The following is a 20,353-nucleotide window of genomic DNA, read 5'->3' as shown; positions in this document are numbered from 1 at the left end:
AGAAACATGATGGAAACATTTTGATAAAGACTGAAAGCTCCTCACGCGTCTTTTATTTTGAAGCCTCCCTCACAGAGGATGTGACGTCAGGCGGAAGTGCCGCTTGTGTAGCGGAGACAAACATCAGACCCGTCCGGCTGGTTCTGGTCCATCTGAAGGGACTGCGGAGGTCAGGGAGCCGGAGCCGGAGCCGGAGCCGGTCTGCATGGCGGTCACAGTTTCCGCGGTACGAAGAATCAAACGCTTCTTTCTGCGGTTCCGCTCTGAGGGACACATGCTAAGCTAATGCTAGCTGGAGGAGCTGACGCGAAGCAACAATTAAACTGAGTTGTTCTGTAAACGCTAATCACAAAGTCTGAATCCGCCGGAAGTGATCAGCTGATCAGATAAACACCGGGTCACAGCAGCTAGGCTAGGCTAGGCTAACACACCTCAGAAGTTCTGGATGGTTCTGTTAGCTAAGCTAAACTAGCTGAGGTTTAGTTTGAAACAGGAAGTTCGTCACTGCGATGATCAGATCGGATCGATCAGTGGCTGCAGGGTCCAGTTCTAAAGGCTTAATCTGGATCAGAGTGATCCGGATCAAGTTTTCCTATCCAGGATCAATAATCCGTCTTACTTTTGTTCCGGTTTGTGAAAGCAACATGGGATTAGAACACCCTGATCCAGATCACCCTGATCCAGATCACCCTGATCCAGAACTACAGGTAGGACAGGCAGCGCTCTGATCGGGACTACAGATCCCAGCGGAGGCTGTTAGCTGTGAAAAGAACCCCAGGTAGAACAGAAGAGACGTTCTTTTAGAGGCGGGTCTCAGAATGAGGGACAGGCTGGACCTGATCCAGATGGTAGAGACCGGCTGGACCTGAGACATAAACAGCTGTGAGCTCAGACACCTGAAGGTGCGTTTGTTTTGTTCACCTGTTGCTGGTGTTGACAGGGAGGGCCGGCCCTCGTTATGGAGAACGGACAGAGCACCACCACCAAGCTGGGCCTGCCGCCGCTGACCCCCAACCAGCAGGAGGCCCTGCAGAAGGTAACGCACAGTTCAGTTTATATAAATAGCACCAGTCTGTGTAAAGGAAGTGGGCGGAGCCATCGTGACGTCCCCCGTTAGTTTGTGGAACGCCGTTTTAAGCCTCCAGTTTGGCATCCTGACCGTCGCCGTCTTGGTTTCTTGGAACCAGACGTGACCATATTTGGACGAGATAGTGGAGCGAGATAGTGGAGCTAGCTAGCTTGGTTAGCGAGCTGCATCTGTAATTCACATTAACTGTGATATTAGCTGAGATGCTAATTTTAGCTAGCGACAAACAGGCTTAAAACAAAACGTACTTACTGAAAAATGAGCAGCCGACTCCTGATGAGCTTTTTCAGCAGCACTGGATAAATTTATACAGAGCAGCGGATACGAGTTGCCTCTGTCCTGATTGACAGGTCGCCAATCAGCTTGTAGCCCCGCCCTAAAGCCTCCCCTGCTTCCTGGTCTCTGTTCCTCTAAATGGGACCATAATTTACTGAATGAACATCATGTTGTGTTGAAGAAGACTTGAAACTAGCGACTGAGACCAGAAACTCATCAGGAAAGTGTTTACTGAGGGAATAAATCAGCTGACAAGTAGAAATAGTTTCTCACAGACTTCTATACAATCACGCTTCTTTCTGCAGCCGCTGGAGTCGCCCCCTGCTGGCTGCTAGAGAGGACGCAGGTTTAAGTCGCCCCCTGCTGGCTGCTAGAGAGGACGCAGGTTTAAGTCGCCCCCTGCTGGCTGCTAGAGAGGACGCAGGTTTAAGTCGCCCCCTGCTGGCTGCTAGAGAGGACGCAGGTTTAAGTCGCCCCCTGCTGGCTGCTGGAGAGGACGCAGGTTTAAGTCGCCCCCTGCTGGCTGCTAGAGAGGACGCAGGTTTAAGTCGCCCCCTGCTGGCTGCTAGAGAGGACGCAGGTTTAAGTCGCCCCCTGCTGGCTGCTAGAGAGGACGCAGGTTTAAGTCGCCCCCTGCTGGCTGCTAGAGAGGATGCAGGTTTAAGTCGCCCCCTGCTGGCTGCTAGAGAGGACGCAGGTTTAAGTCGCCCCCTGCTGGCTGCTAGAGAGGACGCAGGTTTAAGACTCTTCAGCGCCGGGTTCATTTACAGCACCAAATCCTAACAGAAGTGACCTGAGAGCAGGTCTCATAGAGCCGGAAGTCCGGCAGGATATCTGTTCGTTATCCGCTTCACTAGTGATCAGTCAGGTTCAGAGGTCACATGACGCTGGTTGTCAATCGGTATGTCAACCCAGGGTTTCCCAGACCAGCCTTGGACAGAGCGGCTTTAACTAATGAGACAGACAAGTAAACGGTGATGTATGTGTGTGTGGCAGAGCTGGTTGTATAATGTGAGCGGTTTCCTGTCTGCAGGCGAAGAAATACGCCATGGAGCAGAGCATCAGGAGTGTTCTGGTCAAACAGACTCTGGCTCAGCAGCAGCAGATCAACAGCCTGCAGGTAACACACAGCCTCACCTGTCCTCAGGTAACACACGGCCTCACCTGTCCTCAGGTAACACACGGCCTCACCTGTCCGCAGGTAACACACGGCCTCACCTGTCCGCAGGTAACACACGGCCTCACCTGTCCGCAGGTAACACACGGCCTCACCTGTCCGCAGGTAACACACGGCCTCACCTGTCCTCAGGTAACACACGGCCTCACCTGTCCTCACGGCCTCACCTGTCCTCACGGCCTCACCTGTCCTCAGGTAACACACGGCCTCACCTGTCCTCAGGTAACACACGGCCTCACCTGTCCTCAGGTAACACACGGCCTCACCTGTCACACAGCACACACGGCCTCACCTGTCCGCAGGTAACACACGGCCTCACCTGTCACACAGCACACACGGCCTCACCTGTCCTCAGGTAACACACAGCCTCACCTGTCCTCAGGTAACACACAGCCTCACCTGTCCTCAGGTAACACACAGCCTCACCTGTCCTCAGGTAACACACGGCCTCACCTGTCACACAGCACACACGGCCTCACCTGTCCGCAGGTAACACACGGCCTCACCTGTCACACAGCACACACGGCCTCACCTGTCCTCAGGTAACACACAGCCTCACCTGTCCTCACGGCCTCACCTGTCCTCAGGTAACACACGGCCTCACCTGTCCTCAGGTAACACACGGCCTCACCTGTCCTCAGGTAACACACGGCCTCACCTGTCCTCACGGCCTCACCTGTCCTCAGGTAACACACGGCCTCACCTGTCCGCAGGTAACACACGGCCTCACCTGTCCGCAGGTAACACACGGCCTCACCTGTCCGCAGGTAACACACGGCCTCACCTGTCCTCAGGTAACACACGGCCTCACCTGTCCGCAGGTAACACACGGCCTCACCTGTCCACAGGTAACACACGGCCTCACCTGTCCTCACGGCCTCACCTGTCCTCAGGTAACACACGGCCTCACCTGTCCTCACGGCCTCACCTGTCCGCAGGTAACACACGGCCTCACCTGTCCGCAGGTAACACACGGCCTCACCTGTCCTCAGGTAACACACGGCCTCACCTGTCCTCAGGTAACACACGGCCTCACCTGTCCTCAGGTAACACACGGCCTCACCTGTCCTCACGGCCTCACCTGTCCTCACGGCCTCACCTGTCCTCAGGTAACACACGGCCTCACCTGTCCACAGGTAACACACGGCCTCACCTGTCACACAGCACACACGGCCTCACCTGTCCGCAGGTAACACACGGCCTCACCTGTCACACAGCACACACGGCCTCACCTGTCCTCAGGTAACACACAGCCTCACCTGTCCTCAGGTAACACACAGCCTCACCTGTCCTCAGGTAACACACGGCCTCACCTGTCACACAGCACACACGGCCTCACCTGTCCGCAGGTAACACACGGCCTCACCTGTCACACAGCACACACGGCCTCACCTGTCCTCAGGTAACACACAGCCTCACCTGTCCTCACGGCCTCACCTGTCCTCAGGTAACACACGGCCTCACCTGTCCTCAGGTAACACACGGCCTCACCTGTCCTCAGGTAACACACGACCTCACCTGTCCGCAGGTAACACACGACCTCACCTGTCCGCAGGTAACACACGGCCTCACCTGTCCGCAGGTAACACACGGCCTCACCTGTCCGCAGGTAACACACGGCCTCACCTGTCCTCACGGCCTCACCTGTCCTCAGGTAACACACGGCCTCACCTGTCCGCAGGTAACACACGGCCTCACCTGTCCGCAGGTAACACACGGCCTCACCTGTCCTCACGGCCTCACCTGTCCTCAGGTAACACACGGCCTCACCTGTCCTCACGGCCTCACCTGTCCTCAGGTAACACACGGCCTCACCTGTCCGCAGGTAACACACGGCCTCACCTGTCCGCAGGTAACACACGGCCTCACCTGTCCGCAGGTAACACACGGCCTCACCTGTCCGCAGGTAACACACGGCCTCACCTGTCCTCACGGCCTCACCTGTCCTCAGGTAACACACGGCCTCACCTGTCACACAGCACACACGGCCTCACCTGTCCTCAGGTAACACACGGCCTCACACGGCCTCACCTGTCCTCACGGCCTCACCTGTCCTCAGGTAACACACGGCCTCACCTGTCCTCACGGCCTCACCTGTCCGCAGGTAACACACGGCCTCACCTGTCCGCAGGTAACACACGGCCTCACCTGTCCTCACGGCCTCACCTGTCCGCAGGTAACACACGGCCTCACCTGTCCTCACCTGTCCTCAGGTAACACACGGCCTCACCTGTCCTCAGGTAACACCCGGCCTCACACGGCCTCACGGCCTCACCTGTCCTCAGGTAACACCCGGCCTCACCTGTCCTCAGGTAACACACGGCCTCACACGGCCTCACGGCCTCACCTGTCCTCAGGTAACACCCGGCCTCACCTGTCCTCAGGTAACACACGGCCTCACCTGTCCTCAGGTAACACACGGCCTCACCTGTCCTCACCTGTCCTCAGGTAACACACGGCCTCACCTGTCCTCAGGTAACACACGGCCTCACCTGTCCTCACCTGTCCTCAGGTAACACACGGCCTCACCTGTCCTCAGGTAACACACGGCCTCACCTGTCCGCAGGTAACACACGGCCTCACCTGTCCTCACCTGTCCTCAGGTAACACACGGCCTCACCTGTCCTCAGGTAACACACGGCCTCACACGGCCTCACGGCCTCACCTGTCCGCAGGTAACACACGGCCTCACCTGTCCTCACGGCCTCACCTGTCCGCAGGTAACACACGGCCTCACCTGTCCTCACCTGTCCTCAGGTAACACACGGCCTCACCTGTCCTCAGGTAACACACGGCCTCACACGGCCTCACGGCCTCACCTGTCCTCAGGTAACACCCGGCCTCACCTGTCCTCAGGTAACACCCGGCCTCACCTGTCCTCAGGTAACACACGGCCTCACACGGCCTCACGGCCTCACCTGTCCTCAGGTAACACCCGGCCTCACCTGTCCTCAGGTAACACCCGGCCTCACCTGTCCTCAGGTAACACCCGGCCTCACCTGTCCTCAGGTAACACCCGGCCTCACCTGTCCTCAGGTAACACACGGCCTCACCTGTCCTCAGGTAACACACGGCCTCACCTGTCCTCACCTGTCCTCAGGTAACACACGGCCTCACCTGTCCTCAGGTAACACACGGCCTCACCTGTCCTCACCTGTCCTCAGGTAACACACGGCCTCACCTGTCCTCAGGTAACACACGGCCTCACCTGTCCTCACCTGTCCTCAGGTAACACACGGCCTCACCTGTCCTCAGGTAACACACGGCCTCACCTGTCCTCACCTGTCCTCAGGTAACACCCGGCCTCACCTGTCCTCAGGTAACACACGGCCTCACCTGTCCACAGGTAACACACGGCCTCACCTGTCCTCAGGTAACACACGGCCTCACCTGTCCTCAGGTAACACACGGCCTCACCTGTCCTCAGGTAACACACGGCCTCACCTGTCCTCAGGTAACACACGGCCTCACCTGTCCTCACGGCCTCACCTGTCCTCACCTGTCCTCAGGTAACACATGGCCTCACCTGTCCTCAGGTAACACACGGCCTCACCTGTCCTCAGGTAACACACGGCCTCACCTGTCCTCACCTGTCCTCAGGTAACACATGGCCTCACCTGTCCTCAGGTAACACACGGCCTCACCTGTCCTCAGGTAACACACGGTCGGTTTCGGTTCTGACTGAGCAGTAGGGAAACTCAGCTGTTTAACCTGTGGGGTCGGCTCAGCTGTGTCCCCCTCTCCCTCCCTCACCCCCCTGTCTCTCAGATGGCGTCCCTGTCGATGGGTCTGGGCGACGCTCTGACGCCTCTCCAGTCAGTAAGTGAACCTTCTTCTGTATCAGATGTTAAACTTTAGCTGGTCTTATGTGAGCCAGAACCGTCGGTCCACGCCAGGTCCTGGTTCTAGTGAGATGCTGTGGTTCTGACTTCCCGTTCTCGTCTGTTCAGGTAGCAGCTCAGCGTCAGAGAGCTCTGGCCATCATGTGTCGGGTTTACGTCGGTTCTATCTACTACGAGCTGGGAGAGGACACCATCAGACAGGCCTTCGCTCCGTTTGGACCAATCAAAAGCATCGACATGTCCTGGGACTCTGTCACCATGAAACACAAGGTCAGACGTCCACGCACTCTATGTTCTGTAGTCTCTGTCCGCACGGCCGTTACCTGCCGCTTACACGCGGCCGTGTCACAGCGGCAGCAGGAGGGTCAGGGATCAGGATCAGGGATCGAGGGTCAAGGATCAGGGGTCAAGGATCAGGGGTCAAGGATCAGGGGTCAGGGTCAGGGGTCAGGATCAGGGGTCAAGGATCAGGGGTCAAGGATCAGGGGTCAAGGATCAGGGGTCAGGATCAGGGGTCAGGATCAGGGGTCAAGGATCAGGGGTCAGGGGTCAAGGATCAGGGGTCAGGATCAGGGGTCAAGGATCAGGGGTCAGGATCAGGGGTCAGGATCAGGGGTCAGGGTCAGGGGTCAAGGATCAGGGGTCAGGATCAGGGGTCAAGGATCAGGGGTCAAGGGTCTCTTTATTGTTGTTCCGTCAGCAGTCACAGCTGTTAAACAAGCAGTATATAAATAAGATAAAAATATAAATTCTCCGTATTTGTACGCCGTCTTTTAGTCTTTGTGTCTAAGTGCTCAAACAGAAACTAACATTCACACTCTGGCGGAACAGCCGCCAGGGGCAATTCGGGGTTCAGTATCTTCCTAAGGACACTTTGACATGCAGCCTGGAGGAGCCGGGATTGAACCGCCCACTTCTGATTAACGGGCAACCCGCTCTACCTCCTGAGCCACAGCCGCCCAGCTATATTAACAGACCGCAGCTGAAATAAAAACAGCAACCTTTCAACCAGGGGAGTCCGGACGTCCCTCTCCAAACTCCTCCTGGGGGACCCCGAGGGTTTCCGAGCCGGGTCATATATAAACTCTCTCCGGCGTTTTGTGGTTCTACCCCGGAGTCTCCGACCAGCTGGACGTGCCCAGAAACCCTCCAAAGGAAGGAGGGTCCTGATCAGAACTCACTGACTTCCTGACACGACTCGCTGTGGTTATCTAAGGACCAGCTGGCCCAGACTCCTGCAAGACCCCCCACAGGGCTCCCAGGGGACAAGGAGGAATTTGGGCTTCAGTAGTTTGTCCAAGGAGCGACCGTCTCTATCTTCATATTGTCTCATCGTGGCGCCCATTGGCGATCTGAGCGCCAGGGGACGGAGTTACGTTACAGCAAGTCGGCGAAATGCCAGCATGGGAGAAACGGGCTCATTAGCTCGAGGGGAAACCACCAGTTCAGCGTTTCCCACAGAATGAAGTACGCAGATGACACGACCCTGGCGCCACACCTGACCGGCACCGATGCCCTGTCCCAATATCAACAGGCAACCTGGTCCAAACGTTCACTGATCATTCCCTGCAGCTCAGTACAACAAAAACAAAGGAACTGTGCTGCGGGAGCAAAGTTAAAACATCCTCCCATCTCTTCCAGCCCCTCAGTGTCCAGGGTCACTCGTTGAATCCATTCTCACCTTCAACATGGCACGACCTCCTCACTGTCAAACATAAAGCAAACTCTCCCGCATAACGAACCACTGCAGCAACATAATCAGCTCACCTTCTCCATCACCTCCTGATCACAGGAGACCCCTCTCACCTTCTCCATCACCTCCTGATCACAGGAGACCCCTCTCACCTTCTCCATCACCTCCCTGATCACAGGAGACCCCTCTCACCTTCTCCATCACCTCCTGATCACAGGAGACCCCTCTCACCTTCTCCATCACCTCCTGATCACAGGAGACCCCTCTCACCTTCTCCATCACCTCCTGATCACAGGAGACCCCTCTCACCTTCTCCATCACCTCCCTGATCACAGGAGACCCCTCTCACCTTCTCCATCACCTCCTGATCACAGGAGACCCCTCTCACCTTCTCCATCACCTCCTGATCACAGGAGACCCCTCTCACCTTCTCCATCACCTCTCTGATCACAGGAGACCCCTCTCACCTTCTCCATCACCTCCCTGATCACAGGAGACCCCTCTCACCTTCTCCATCACCACCCTGATCACAGGAGACCCCTCTCACCTTCTCCATCACCTCCCTGATCACAGGAGACCCCTCTCACCTTCTCCATCACCTCCCTGATCACAGGAGACCCCTCTCACCTTCTCCATCACCTCCCTGATCACAGGAGACCCCTCTCACCTTCTCCATCACCTCCCTGATCACAGGAGACCCCTCTCACCTTCTCCATCACCTCCCTGATCACAGGAGACCCCTCTCACCTTCTCCATCACCTCCCTGATCACAGGAGACCCCTCTCACCTTCTCCATCACTCTTTCCAGTTACTGCCATCAGGCAGTAGTTCCACTTGCCAGGAAAAACATTTATAAGAAATCTTTCATACCGTCTGCAATAACCACTCTGAACAAAAATAAATAGACATTGTACAGCTGCTGTTGTAATGTAGGTTTTAATTGTGTGTTTGATGTATATATTTAAATGAATTTTTTTAATGGAGCCTTGTCGAAGGAGAATTTATGTCACCTTTTTTTTGGGACAGAAAATAAAGCTATTTCTCTCTATCTCTAACTCTCTAACTCTCTAACTCTCTATCTCTAACTCTCTATCTCTCTCTCTAACTCTCTATCTCTCTCTCTCTAACTCTCTATCTCTAGCTCTCTATCTCTAACTCTCTCTCTATCTCTATCTCTCTCTATCTCTCTCTATATCTAACTCTCTATCTCTATCTCTCTCTATGTCTAACTCTCTATCTCTCTCTCTATCTCTAACTCTCTATCTCTAACTCTCTATCTCTCTCTCTATCTCGCTCTCTCTCTATCTCTAACTTTCTATCTCTATCTCTAACTCTCTATCTCTCTCTATCTCGCTTTCTCTCTGTCTCGCTCTCTGTCTCTCTCTGTCTCGCTCTCTATCTCTCTCTCTCTCTCTCTGTCTTGCTCTCTGTCTCTCTATCTCTGTCGCTCTCTATCTCTCTCTATCTATCTCTATCTCACTCTCTCTCTGTCTCTATCTCTCTCTATCTCTATATCTCTATCTCTCTGTCTCTCTCTATCTCTGTCTCTCTCTCTGTCTCTTTATCTCTCTCTATCTCTATATCTCTCTATCTCTATCTATCTCTCTGTCTCTCTCTATCTCTGTCTCTCTCTCTGTCTCTTTATCTCTCTCTATCTCTATATCTCTCTCTATCTCTATCTATCTATCTCTATCTCTGTCTCTCGCTCTGTCTCGCTCTCTATCTCTCTCTCTCTCTCTCTCTGTCTCGCTCTCTGTCTCTCTATCTCTGTCGCTCTCTATCTCTCTCTATCTCTATCTCGCTCTCTGTCTCGCTCTCTGTCTCTCTCTCTGTCTCTCTCTCTATCTCTATATCTCTCTCTCTATGTCTAACTCTCTATCTCTATCTCTCTCTATGTCTAACTCTCTATCTCTATCTCTCTCTATGTCTAACTCTCTATCTCTAACTCTCTATCTCTCTCTCTATCTCGCTCTCTCTCTATCTCTAACTTTCTATCTCTATCTCTAACTCTCTATCTCTCTATCTCGCTCTCTCTCTCTGTCTCGCTCTCTGTCGCTCTCTGTCTCGCTCTCTATCTCTCTCTCTCTCTCTCTGTCTTGCTCTCTGTCTCTCTATCTCTGTCGCTCTCTATCTCTCTCTATCTATCTCTATCTCGCTCTCTATCTCTCTCTTTATCTCTCTATATCTCTATATCTCTCTATCTCTATATCTCTCTATCTCTATCTATCTCTCTGTCTCTCTCTATCTCTATATCTCTCTCTCTCTATCTCTATCTATCTCTCTCTATCTCTGTCTCTCTCTCTGTCTCGCTCTGTCTCTCTCTCTGTCTCGCTCTCTCTCTCTCTCTCTCTGTCTCGCTCTCTGTCTCTCTATCTCTGTCGCTCTCTATCTCTCTCTATCTATCTCTATCTCGCTCTCGGTCTCGCTCTCTGTCTATCTCTATCTCTCTCTCTGTCTCTCTCTCTATCTCTATATCTCTCTCTCTCTATCTCTATCTATCGCTCTGTCTCTCTCTATCTCTATCTCTGTCTCTCTCTCTGTCTCGCTCTGTCTCTCTCTCTGTCTCTCTCTCTCTCTCTCTATCTCGCTCTCGGTCTCTCTATCTCTATCTATCTCTCTGTCTCTCTCTCTCTCTCTCTCGATAAATAAATCAGTGAATCAGTTTTTATGTCATCTTCGTTCTCCTTAATATCGGCACATGGAAAACCAATCGCTGATCATCCCCAACCGTCGATAGGCGGTCCAATCAGAAGATGCCGGGGATCGAACCGCCGACCTTCTGGTTAGTGGCTGTCGCCAGGCTACTGCAGGTGTCTCTCTTCCAGTTTCCCAGCAGCCATTGTGTATCTGCTCACAGCACCTCGCCGCAGAACACTCAGTCCGAGCAACAAAGACTTTTGAATAAGGATGCGCCGATCCGGCTTTCTCGGCCCCAAGTCCAGTACCTGGGCTTTGGGTTCCGATCCCTGCGTGAAACGAATCGGCTGCATTCCTCAGTAAGGCGGCGTCGGGCTCCGGCAGAGACCCCCCAGCTGCTGAGCGCTTGTCTTTAGCTCTCCCAGCATAATGTCCGGGCCCCCGGCGCACCGCTGGCGGAGTAAGTGAACAGATCGGCCCTCTTGTCATGATACCAGATGTGAGTCAGCATCGGGCCGGTATCCGGGATCAGGATCGGTGCATCCACCCGGGAGCAGCGTCGTGTTCAGGTCAGAGCGGCCCAGCGCACATAATAATGAAACCGTTATTCGAGTCCTGATCGGGCTCACGGGGAGGCACCGGATCAGGGATCAGGAAATGAGCTGTGAAATCTAAAACCAGGTTCAGGTTCTCTGCATTAAGTCTTCAGCCTGTCTCTGCAGGGTTTCGCCTTCGTAGAGTACGAGATGCCCGAGGCGGCTCAGCTGGCTCTGGAACAGATGAACTCTGTCGTCCTCGGGGGCAGAAACATCAAGGTGAGTCCAGATCCAGTTTAGACCGTCACAGACCAGTACAGACCCTTCAGGTCCGTCTGTGTTTCAGACTTCGCTCAGGTCTTTGTGTTTTTCTCTCCCGCTCGTCTTGCAGGTCGGAAGGCCCAGTAACATCGGCCAAGCTCAGCCAATCATCGACCAGCTGGCGGAGGAAGCGCGTGCCTTCAACAGGATCTACGTGGCGTCAGTCCACCCCGACCTCTCCGATGACGACATCAAGAGCGTGTTTGAGGCCTTCGGAAGGATCAAGTCCTGCATGTTGGCCCGCGAGCCGACAACCGGACGGCACAAAGGCTACGGCTTCATCGGTGAGCGCCGCGGGCGAGCTGCCCCTGATGTAACCTTCACAGCAGGCAACCACAAAGCTGAGGGGGCAGACGCGGTCCACAGAGGACACTTCGCTCAGACAATTACTGAGAAATTTAGCTTTAAAAAATAAATGGCTGCAGAGGATTTTTGCGATTAGCTGGTTTCAGCTACGTTTTTTTATCAGAAATGTTTCTAAGCGTTTGTCCTGAACCCAAACGTCTCCGCTGCCTCTTCTGGCTCCACCCAGCTTCTTTTTCTCAGGTGGGAACGTTTCGCTTTAATTCAGCGCGTATCAGAGACTCGCCACTTCAGGAATCCTCAGTACTCAAAGTCCGTTACGCCAAAGATGGCTGCGTGAAAGGTACCGAGCCGGGAAGGTCCGGTCTGATCCGCACGGTTTCTGTGTGAAAAGCCGCGGCACGCCGGAACAGGAGTGACGATTCCAGCTGCTGAAACGCCACTCGTGTCCCGGACGCTGCGTTTTGTTTGGTCAGCCACTGGATGCGTCTCGGCATCGGCTCGTTCTGACCCCGTGTGGTTCCGTCGCCTGCGGGCTGCATATCCACAAGGAGCCATCCCGACTAAGAGCGCTGGCCTCAGATTTAGTTGGTCTGGGCTTCAGTTCTGGCTTTTGTGTTTCTACGTAGTTAAATGTTTCTTTTTTGTTTAGTGCTGTTTTTCGGGAGTCTGCACAGGGGGTTTTATTTTGAAAACTGACCAGATGAGCTCAGGCAGCCGCGGCTAAAGAGGACACGGTGGAGGTAACCCCGGAAAGCCCGACCGCAGGTTTATCTCTGACATTCATATCGTGGGATCTGAGTGAAAGCGGCTTCGGGTCAGGTATTTGGGACCAACGGGACCAGGTCTCTCCTGCACCTTCTCTGCTCACCTGCAGAATCAGCAAGAAAACCTGAACCGGTTTGAGGGCTTTGCCCCAAAATCAGGTGTTTTCCCCGTAGGTTGTACTTCTGCCACACGTGCGTGGTCGACCCCGATGAGCCGCACGGCTTAATATGTTTCCCGGCTTGACGATTGGCCTTCCAGCCGGAGGGGCGGGATAACCGCCATCTTTGGCGTTGCGGACTTCCCCTATAGAGTAGGATCGAGGATTCTTTGAGTCTCCTCCACGAAACGTCTCGTGTGTCTCTGCCTGTGAGGTCATGACAACGCTCTTTCTGAGCTGGCGTAGGGAACATGGCTGCATATGTCTGAGTGCGCTGCGGCGCCCTCAGCTGGCGAGGATGACGAGTAACATCTGATGCTTTTGTCTCTAGAGTACGACAAGGCGCAGTCCTCTCAGGACGCCGTCGCATCCATGAACCTGTTTGACCTGGGGGGTCAGTACCTGCGGGTGGGGAAGGCCGTGACTCCGCCCGTACCCCTCCTCACGCCGCCGACCCCCGGAGGTCTCCCCGCCGCCGCCGCTGTGGCTGCCGCTGCTGCCACCGCCAAGATCACTGCCCAGGTAACTCCTGAAGCTCCGCCTACTGACGAACGGATCGATGAGTGAAGTCTAGAAGTACTGCAGTATAACATGGGGTAGTACGGAGTACTGCAGTACTGGATGTACTTTTCTGTAAAGAACAAGGTATTCTGGGCAGTATTTTATGCAGTAGTATTTATAATTATAGCAGTATTTGTTTTTCTGTTGAGTACTGCCTGATGTACTATGTAGTACTATTTTCTGCAGTATTTGATATGTTTTGTGGAATAGTGTACAATATTTTTACCGTATCTCATGTACTTGGAGCAGTACTGCAGTATTTTGTGTTTTCCACAGTGTTAAATGTGTTTTCTTCTGTGGTGCGTTCAGGAGGCGGTGGGAGCGTCGGTGCTCGGAGCTCTGGCCGGACCGGCGCTCCTCTCTCAGCAGCTGGGAGGACTTCCTCAGGCCGTCATGGCGGCTCAGGCTCCAGGTGTCATCACAGGTAGGAACTAGCTACAGCCCCGCCCACACACCTGTAAACCCCGCCCCAACAATGACGAGGCATCCTGCTGTCCAATCACATTAAAAACCTCCTTGCTGGAGCGTCGGCGTGCGTTTCCTTTAAGCCCCTCCCACAGCGTGCCACACACCTGCGTTCTGTTTAACGTAGAAGCTCGGCAGCAGAACGCCTCACAGAGAAGAACCTTCAGAACCTTTCAGGACTTTTTTTGAATCAGTTCTGCTGTTTAGTGAACGTTTGTTCTGTGCTGAGAACCCAGAGGTCCAGGTCCAGGTCCAGGTCCAGGTCCAGGTCCAGGCTGTCTGTCCCTCTTGATGTTGTGTTGCTTCGTCAGAAGCGGCTCCACTAATAGATTTTCTCTTTTATTGTCTTTTTTCTCTCTCTCTGTTTTTTCTCCCCCCCTCCTCCCCCCCCCCCCTCCCCCCCCCCCCCCCCCCCTCCTCCAACATTTGCTCCGACAGTAACCTCTAAGCCCCTCCCCTTTGCTGCACACTGACCAACCAAGTGAAGAGGACTGTTTCTAGCCCCTCCCATTAAACATAGCCCCACATTCCTATTGGCCAGTGAGTTTCAGTCATGTTGCACAACACACCTGTGTCAGTGGGTGGTGGGGGGGCGGGGCATAGTGGGGGTTGTTCCTCCTCCTCTGATCTTCTTAGCTTAAAGTCCAAAACGTGTGACAGCTTCCTGTTTCCTGTTTCTGCACCAATCGTGAGTATTAGTTTGCAAATTCACCGTGGTCGCTAGAGGAAGAACGCTAAGCGCTGTGCAGTCTGTGGGTGCGCTTGTTTCCCGCTACCTGTCGGCATGCGGGTGGCGTTAAAACCTTCTTTTGCTGCTGATGAAGATCAGAAGCATAAAGTCAGTTTAGACTCCACCCGTCTCCTGAGCAGGGCGGTGCAGGCGTGTTAAACCAGTGCACCCGGGCTACGCTGTGGTCGGTAGAAGAGGCCGGGGTTCGGTCCCAGTCCGGTGGAGAAGCTGCGATCCAGGATGAGGTTCTTCTTCTCCAGCAGCCTGGGGCGGCTCCCTGCGGCCGGAACGGCGCCGCCCGTCTGACCGTCCTGTCCTTCCTGCTTCCTGTCTGTTTCAGGTGTGACCCCGGTCCGCCCCGGCCTGCCTCAGGTGGGCTTGGTGAACCCGGTGCTGGCCACGGCCCCGGCGTCCGCGGCCTCGTTCAGCTCTGAACTGAAGAGGAAAGAGGAGGAGGAGCGTCAGCAGGAGGCGCAGCAGGACGGAGCCACGGAGCCGCTCAGCGAGCAGGAGCACATGAGCATCAGCGGCAGCAGCGCCAGGCACATGGTGATGAGGAAGCTGCTCCGCAAGCAGGAGGTACGCTTCCAGTCCTGGTCCAGGAGCAGGGCGCTGAGGACCAGGAGGAGGGTCCAACTCCTCCTGGTTGATGTGGAACTGGTTGGTCGTCATTTAGAGCTAGACCCAGACCCCACAGACCCAGACCCCACAGACCTAGACCCCACAGACCCAGACCCCACAGAACCCACAGACCCAGACCCCACAGACCTAGACCCCACAGACCCAGACCCCACAGAACCCACAGACCCAGACCCCACAGACCCAGACCCCACAGACCCAGACCCCACAGACCTAGACCCCACAGACCCAGACCCCACAGAACCCACAGACCCAGACCCCACAGACCCAGACCCCACAGAACCCACAGACCCAGACCCCACAGACCCAGACCCCACAGACCCCACAGACCCAGACCCCACAGACCCAGACCCCACAGACCCCACAGACCCAGACCCCACAGACCCAGACCCCACAGACCCAGACCCCACAGAACCCACAGACCCAGACCCCACAGAACCCACAGACCCAGACCCCACAGAACCCACAGACCCAGACCCCACAGAACCCACAGACCCAGACCCCACAGACCCAGACCCCACAGAACCCACAGACCCAGACCCCACAGACCCAGACCCCACAGAACCCACAGACCCAGACCCCACAGACCCAGACCCCACAGACCCAGACCCCACAGACCCAGACTCCACAGACCCAGACCCCACAGACCCCACAGACCCAGACCCCACAGAACCCACAGACCCAGACTCCACAGACCCAGACTCCACAGACCCAGACTCCACAGACCCAGACCCCACAGACCCAGACCCCACAGACCCAGACCCCACAGACCCAGACTCCACAGACCCAGACTCCACAGTCCCAGACTCCACAGACCCAGACTCCACAGACTCCACAGACCCAGACTCCCCAGACTCCACAGACCCAGACTCCCCAGACTCCACAGACCCAGACTCCACAGACTCCACAGACCCAGACTCCACAGACCCAGACTCCACAGACCCAGACTCCACAGACTCCACAGACCCAGACTCCACAGACCCAGACTCCCCAGACTCCACAGACTCCCCAGACCCAGACTCCCCAGACCCCACAGACCCCACAGACCCAGACCCCACAGACCCAGAACCCACAGACCCCACAGACTCCACAGACCCAGACTCCACAGACTCCACAGACCCAGACCCCACAGACCCCACAGACCCAGACCCCACAGACCCAGACCCCACAGACCCAGAACCCACAGACCCAGACCCCACAGACCCAGACCCCACAGATCTATAAGCTTTATCAAAGAGGAAAGTCTTAAGCCTACTCTTAAATGTGGAGATGGTGTCTGCCTCCTGAACCCAAACTGGAACCTGGTTCCACAGGAGAGGAGCTTGATAGCTGAACGCTCTGGCTCCTAGTCTACTTTTGGAGACTCTAGGAACCACAAGTAACCCTGCATTCTGGGAGCGCAGTGCTCTGGTGGGGTAGTAAGGTACTATGAGCTCTTTAAGATAAGATGGTGCCTGACCATTAAGAGCTTTGTAGGTAAGAAGAATGATTTTAAATTCTATTCTGGATTTTACTGGAAGCCAATGCAGAGAAGCTGAAACAGGAGAAATATGATCTCTTTTCCTGGTTCCTGTCAGAACACGTGCTGCAGCATTCTGGATCAGCTGAAGAGTCTTAATGGACTTTTTCGAGCAGCCTGATAATAAGGAATTGCAGTAATCCAGCCTAGAAGTAACAAATGCATGGACTAGTTTTTCTGCAGCATTTTTAGACAGGATGTTCCTGATGTTCGCAATATTACGTAGGTGAAAAAAGGCGGTCCTTGAAATCTGAAGGCAAACATGATTAACTGAATTAAATATCTGAAAGTAAGTGAAGTGAACCGGCCTCCTGCAGCAGGCTGGAATGTAAAGAATCTGTTTTAGATCATGAAGCAGAATAACTGACCCGCTGTCTCTGACTCTGCCCTCAGTCCACCGTGATGGTCCTGAGGAACATGGTCGGTCCTGACGACATCGATGACGACCTGGAGGGCGAGGTCACCGAGGAGTGCGGGAAGTTCGGCCGGGTGAAGCGCGTGGTCATCTACCAGGAGCGTCAGGGCGAGGAGGACGACGCCGACGTCATCGTTAAGATCTTCGTGGAGTTTTCGGAGGCGGCCGAGATGAACCGGGCCATCCAGGCGCTCAACCACCGCTGGTTTGGAGGACGCAAGGTGGTCGCAGAGGTGTACGACCAGGAGCGCTTCGACAGCAGCGACCTGACGGCGTAGAACACACACGCTCCTCTTTCTATTTTTTTATCGCTGTTTGTCTCCAGAGAAACTTTTCTGTGCTGCGTTCAAAGGACCCGACCGCTGTTTGTCACGTTTTAACAACACGTCGCTCCTGCTGACCGTTTCCCAGATCAGCGCCGTTTATAACAGGCTGGACGCCGCTGGGGCGAAGGCTTCAGGGACCCTGGGACATCTGAGTCCTGTGAAACGCTCAGCAGGAGTGAAACATGAACGTGACTGCAGTGCAGATGTTCCCAGCAGAAACATCCGGTGTACGTCCTCTGACTGATGTTCCTGAACGCACCACACCATCACCTGTCATTGTAGTGTGGATCCACAGAGAAATAAACACCTGGATGAAGGTGTGTTCAGGTGTCAGACGCAGAAATGTGTGAATAAAACTCTTTCTTTGTTTTTTTACAGGCAGTGTGTTTTTTTTTCTTCTGGTTGTCTTCAGCTTGAGCTGCCCTGTGATTGGCTGACAGTTTTAAAATCGCAATAAAAGTCACTGGTTGATTGTGTTCATGCCAGCAGGTCATCGCGCAGGTCACCATCAGACGCCATCCGGGTGGCTTGTGGAAGCTACCGGAACTCAAAAATCTGCAGAGACTCAGGATCCACTTCCAGCAAGACTTGTGCAGCTCGCCGGCTGAGAAGGTGCAGCTCGCCGGCTGAAGAGCTGAGAAGGTGCAGCTCGCCGGCTGAAAAAGGTGGAGCTCGCCGGCTGAAAAAGGTGGAGCTCGCCGGCTGAAGAGCTGAGAAGGTGCAGCTCGCCGGCTGAAAAAGGTGCAGCTCGCCGGCTGAAGAGCTGAGAAGGTGCAGCTCGCCGGCTGAAGAAGGTGCAGCTCGCCGGCTGAAGAGCTGAGAAGGTGCAGCTCGCCGGCTGAAGAAGGTGGAGCTCGCCGGCTGAAGAGCTGAGAAGGTGCAGCTCGCCGGCTGAAGAGCTGAGAAGGTGCAGCTCGCCGGCTGAAAAGGTGGAGCTCGCCGGCTGAAGAAGGTGCAGCTCGCCGGCTGAAGAGCTGAGAAGGTGCAGCTCGCCGGCTGAAGAGCTGAGAAGGTGCAGCTCGCCGGCTGAAAAAGGTGGAGCTCGCCGGCTGAAGAAGGTGCAGCTCGCCGGCTGAAGAGCTGAGAAGGTGCAGCTCGCCGGCTGAAGAGCTGAGAAGGTGCAGCTCGCCGGCTGAAAAAGGTGGAGCTCGCCGGCTGAAGAAGGTGCAGCTCGCCGGCTGAAGAGCTGAGAAGGTGCAGCTCGCCGGCTGAAGAAGGTGCAGCTCGCCGGCTGAAGAGCTGAGAAGGTGCAGCTCGCCGGCTGAAAAAGGTGCAGCTCGCCGGCTGAAGAAGGTGCAGCTCGCCGGCTGAAGAAGGTGGAGCTCGCCGGCTGAAGAAGGTGGAGCTCGCCGGCTGAAGAAGGTGCAGCTCGCCGGCTGAAGAAGGTGGAGCTCGCCGGCTGAAGAGCTGAGAAGGTGCAGCTCGCCGGCTGAAGAGCTGAGAAGGTGCAGCTCGCCGGCTGGAGAAGGTGCAGCTCGCCGGCTGAAGAAGGTGCAGCTCGCCGGCTGAAGAAGGTGCAGCTCGCCGGCTGAAGAAGGTGCAGCTCGCCGGCTGAAGAGCTGAGAAGGTGCAGCTCGCCGGCTGAAGAAGGTGCAGCTCGCCGGGTGACAGGACGGGTACGATGGAGGACGGGGCGCCTCCGGTTATGCATGCGGTAACTCAGATGTTCTTCCGGAGAGGTTCCCCGTTTAAACTGACATCTTAGACGTTCTCTTTTGAAACGAGAGAGTTCGTAAGGTTTTTCTGATAAGCTGTAATTAATCAGCTGCTCTCAGCTCGAGGGTCGAAGGTGAAAACCAGTTTCAGTCTGTGCTTCTCATTAGATCCGTCACATTTAAAAGTCCAGCTCTCCCAGAGACTCTGTTCTCCAACATCCAGCAGGCAGAACATGAAGAACGTGAAGTCATAAAAACACAGGATGGCTTTAGGTTTATAATCTGAAGACAGTTTGTTCCAAGAAGCTAACATCCTTTGGGTTTTTACTTTCTATTTGGGAGTCTTCTTTTAATCCTACGTTCTCTTATGTTCCGCTCAGTACGAGGTTCTGTAAAAAGAAAGTCGACCTTCCTGTTTTGTCAAGAACACGGTTTTTCTTTAGGGCGCTCGCTACATGGAGGGGAGCCTCGGACGAGAAGTGTGAGATGCTGGAGGTCATTTCTGTTTCTGGAAACACGTGAAAGTCATCCTGCACACCACATCCTCCCTCTCATCCCCAAACCATAACTGATCCTCTCACACCTCCAGCCTGCCCGGACGCTCGCTTCGTACCTCTGACCGATTCCTTATTCACCTGAAGATGCATTTTCAAAACCAGTTTACGTTTTCTACTTAATGATTTGGTTAAATGTAGTTAATATTATTTATTATTTATTACCACGAGGTTCAAAAATGATGATGTCCATGTTAATTCAACGTTTACACATCACAAAGAAAACACCTGGAATAATCCAGATGACTGGAAGAAAGCAGGCTTCAGGCTCTGCACCACCTGTAGCTGCAGGGTGATGGAGCCTGAGGGCACCACCTGCAGACGGCGCTCAGGGCCGAAAACTCTTCTGATTTTCATCCATCCATCCATCGTCAACCGCTTATCCTGCGTACAGGGTCGCGGGGGGGCTGGAGCCAATCCCAGCTGACATCGGGCGCAAGGCGGGGTTCACCCTGGACAGGTCCTTCTGCTTTTCAATCTGTATGTATTCTAAAGACGCTTAATGAAACATAAAGCGACATCATGAACAAAACCGCTCACACAGGAAGTTACAGGGATTATTACCAGTTTCACCAAGACCTCAACGGAACGGGACATTCAGAAGTGAAGTGAAACCTTCGCCCTGAACTCACACTGATAGACGGGTATGTAGATAGATAGATAGATCCTGTAGTGTGTGTGTGTGTGTGTGT

General features: G+C 54.5%; 1 protein-coding gene across 1 annotated transcript; it reads left to right on the top strand.

Moving 5' to 3' along the window:
* Nucleotides 1-70: 70 nt before the first annotated feature.
* puf60a (poly-U binding splicing factor a) lies at nucleotides 71-17,829 on the top strand. Its single transcript, XM_038719130.1, has 11 exons — nucleotides 71-226; nucleotides 941-1,036; nucleotides 2,397-2,483; nucleotides 6,309-6,359; nucleotides 6,491-6,652; nucleotides 11,435-11,527; nucleotides 11,640-11,853; nucleotides 13,129-13,319; nucleotides 13,668-13,782; nucleotides 14,894-15,132; nucleotides 17,105-17,829. The coding sequence occupies exons 1-11, from the start codon at nucleotides 206-208 to the stop codon at nucleotides 17,402-17,404; spliced, it is 1,569 nt and encodes a 522-aa protein (XP_038575058.1). The 5' UTR covers nucleotides 71-205; the 3' UTR covers nucleotides 17,405-17,829.
* The last annotated feature ends 2,524 nt before the right edge of the window (nucleotides 17,830-20,353 follow it).

Source organism: Micropterus salmoides, unplaced genomic scaffold (genome assembly GCF_014851395.1).
Source record: "Micropterus salmoides isolate LMB-PRFRI ecotype aquatic unplaced genomic scaffold, ASM1485139v1 Ms_hic_scaffold_14, whole genome shotgun sequence".
In the NCBI taxonomy this organism is placed as follows: Eukaryota; Metazoa; Chordata; class Actinopteri; order Centrarchiformes; family Centrarchidae; genus Micropterus; species Micropterus salmoides.
Note: the sequence above shows the minus strand (reverse complement) of the source record. Positions and strands in the feature narration are given on the sequence as shown.

Coding starts and splice junctions, on each gene's coding strand:
- puf60a (XM_038719130.1), top strand. CDS start 206: ATGGCGGTCACAGTTTCCGCG. Junction 1,037..2,396: donor AGCAGGAGGCCCTGCAGAAG/GTAACGCACAGT, acceptor TCCTGTCTGCAG/GCGAAGAAATACGCCATGGA. Junction 13,320..13,667: donor CCGCCAAGATCACTGCCCAG/GTAACTCCTGAA, acceptor TGGTGCGTTCAG/GAGGCGGTGGGAGCGTCGGT.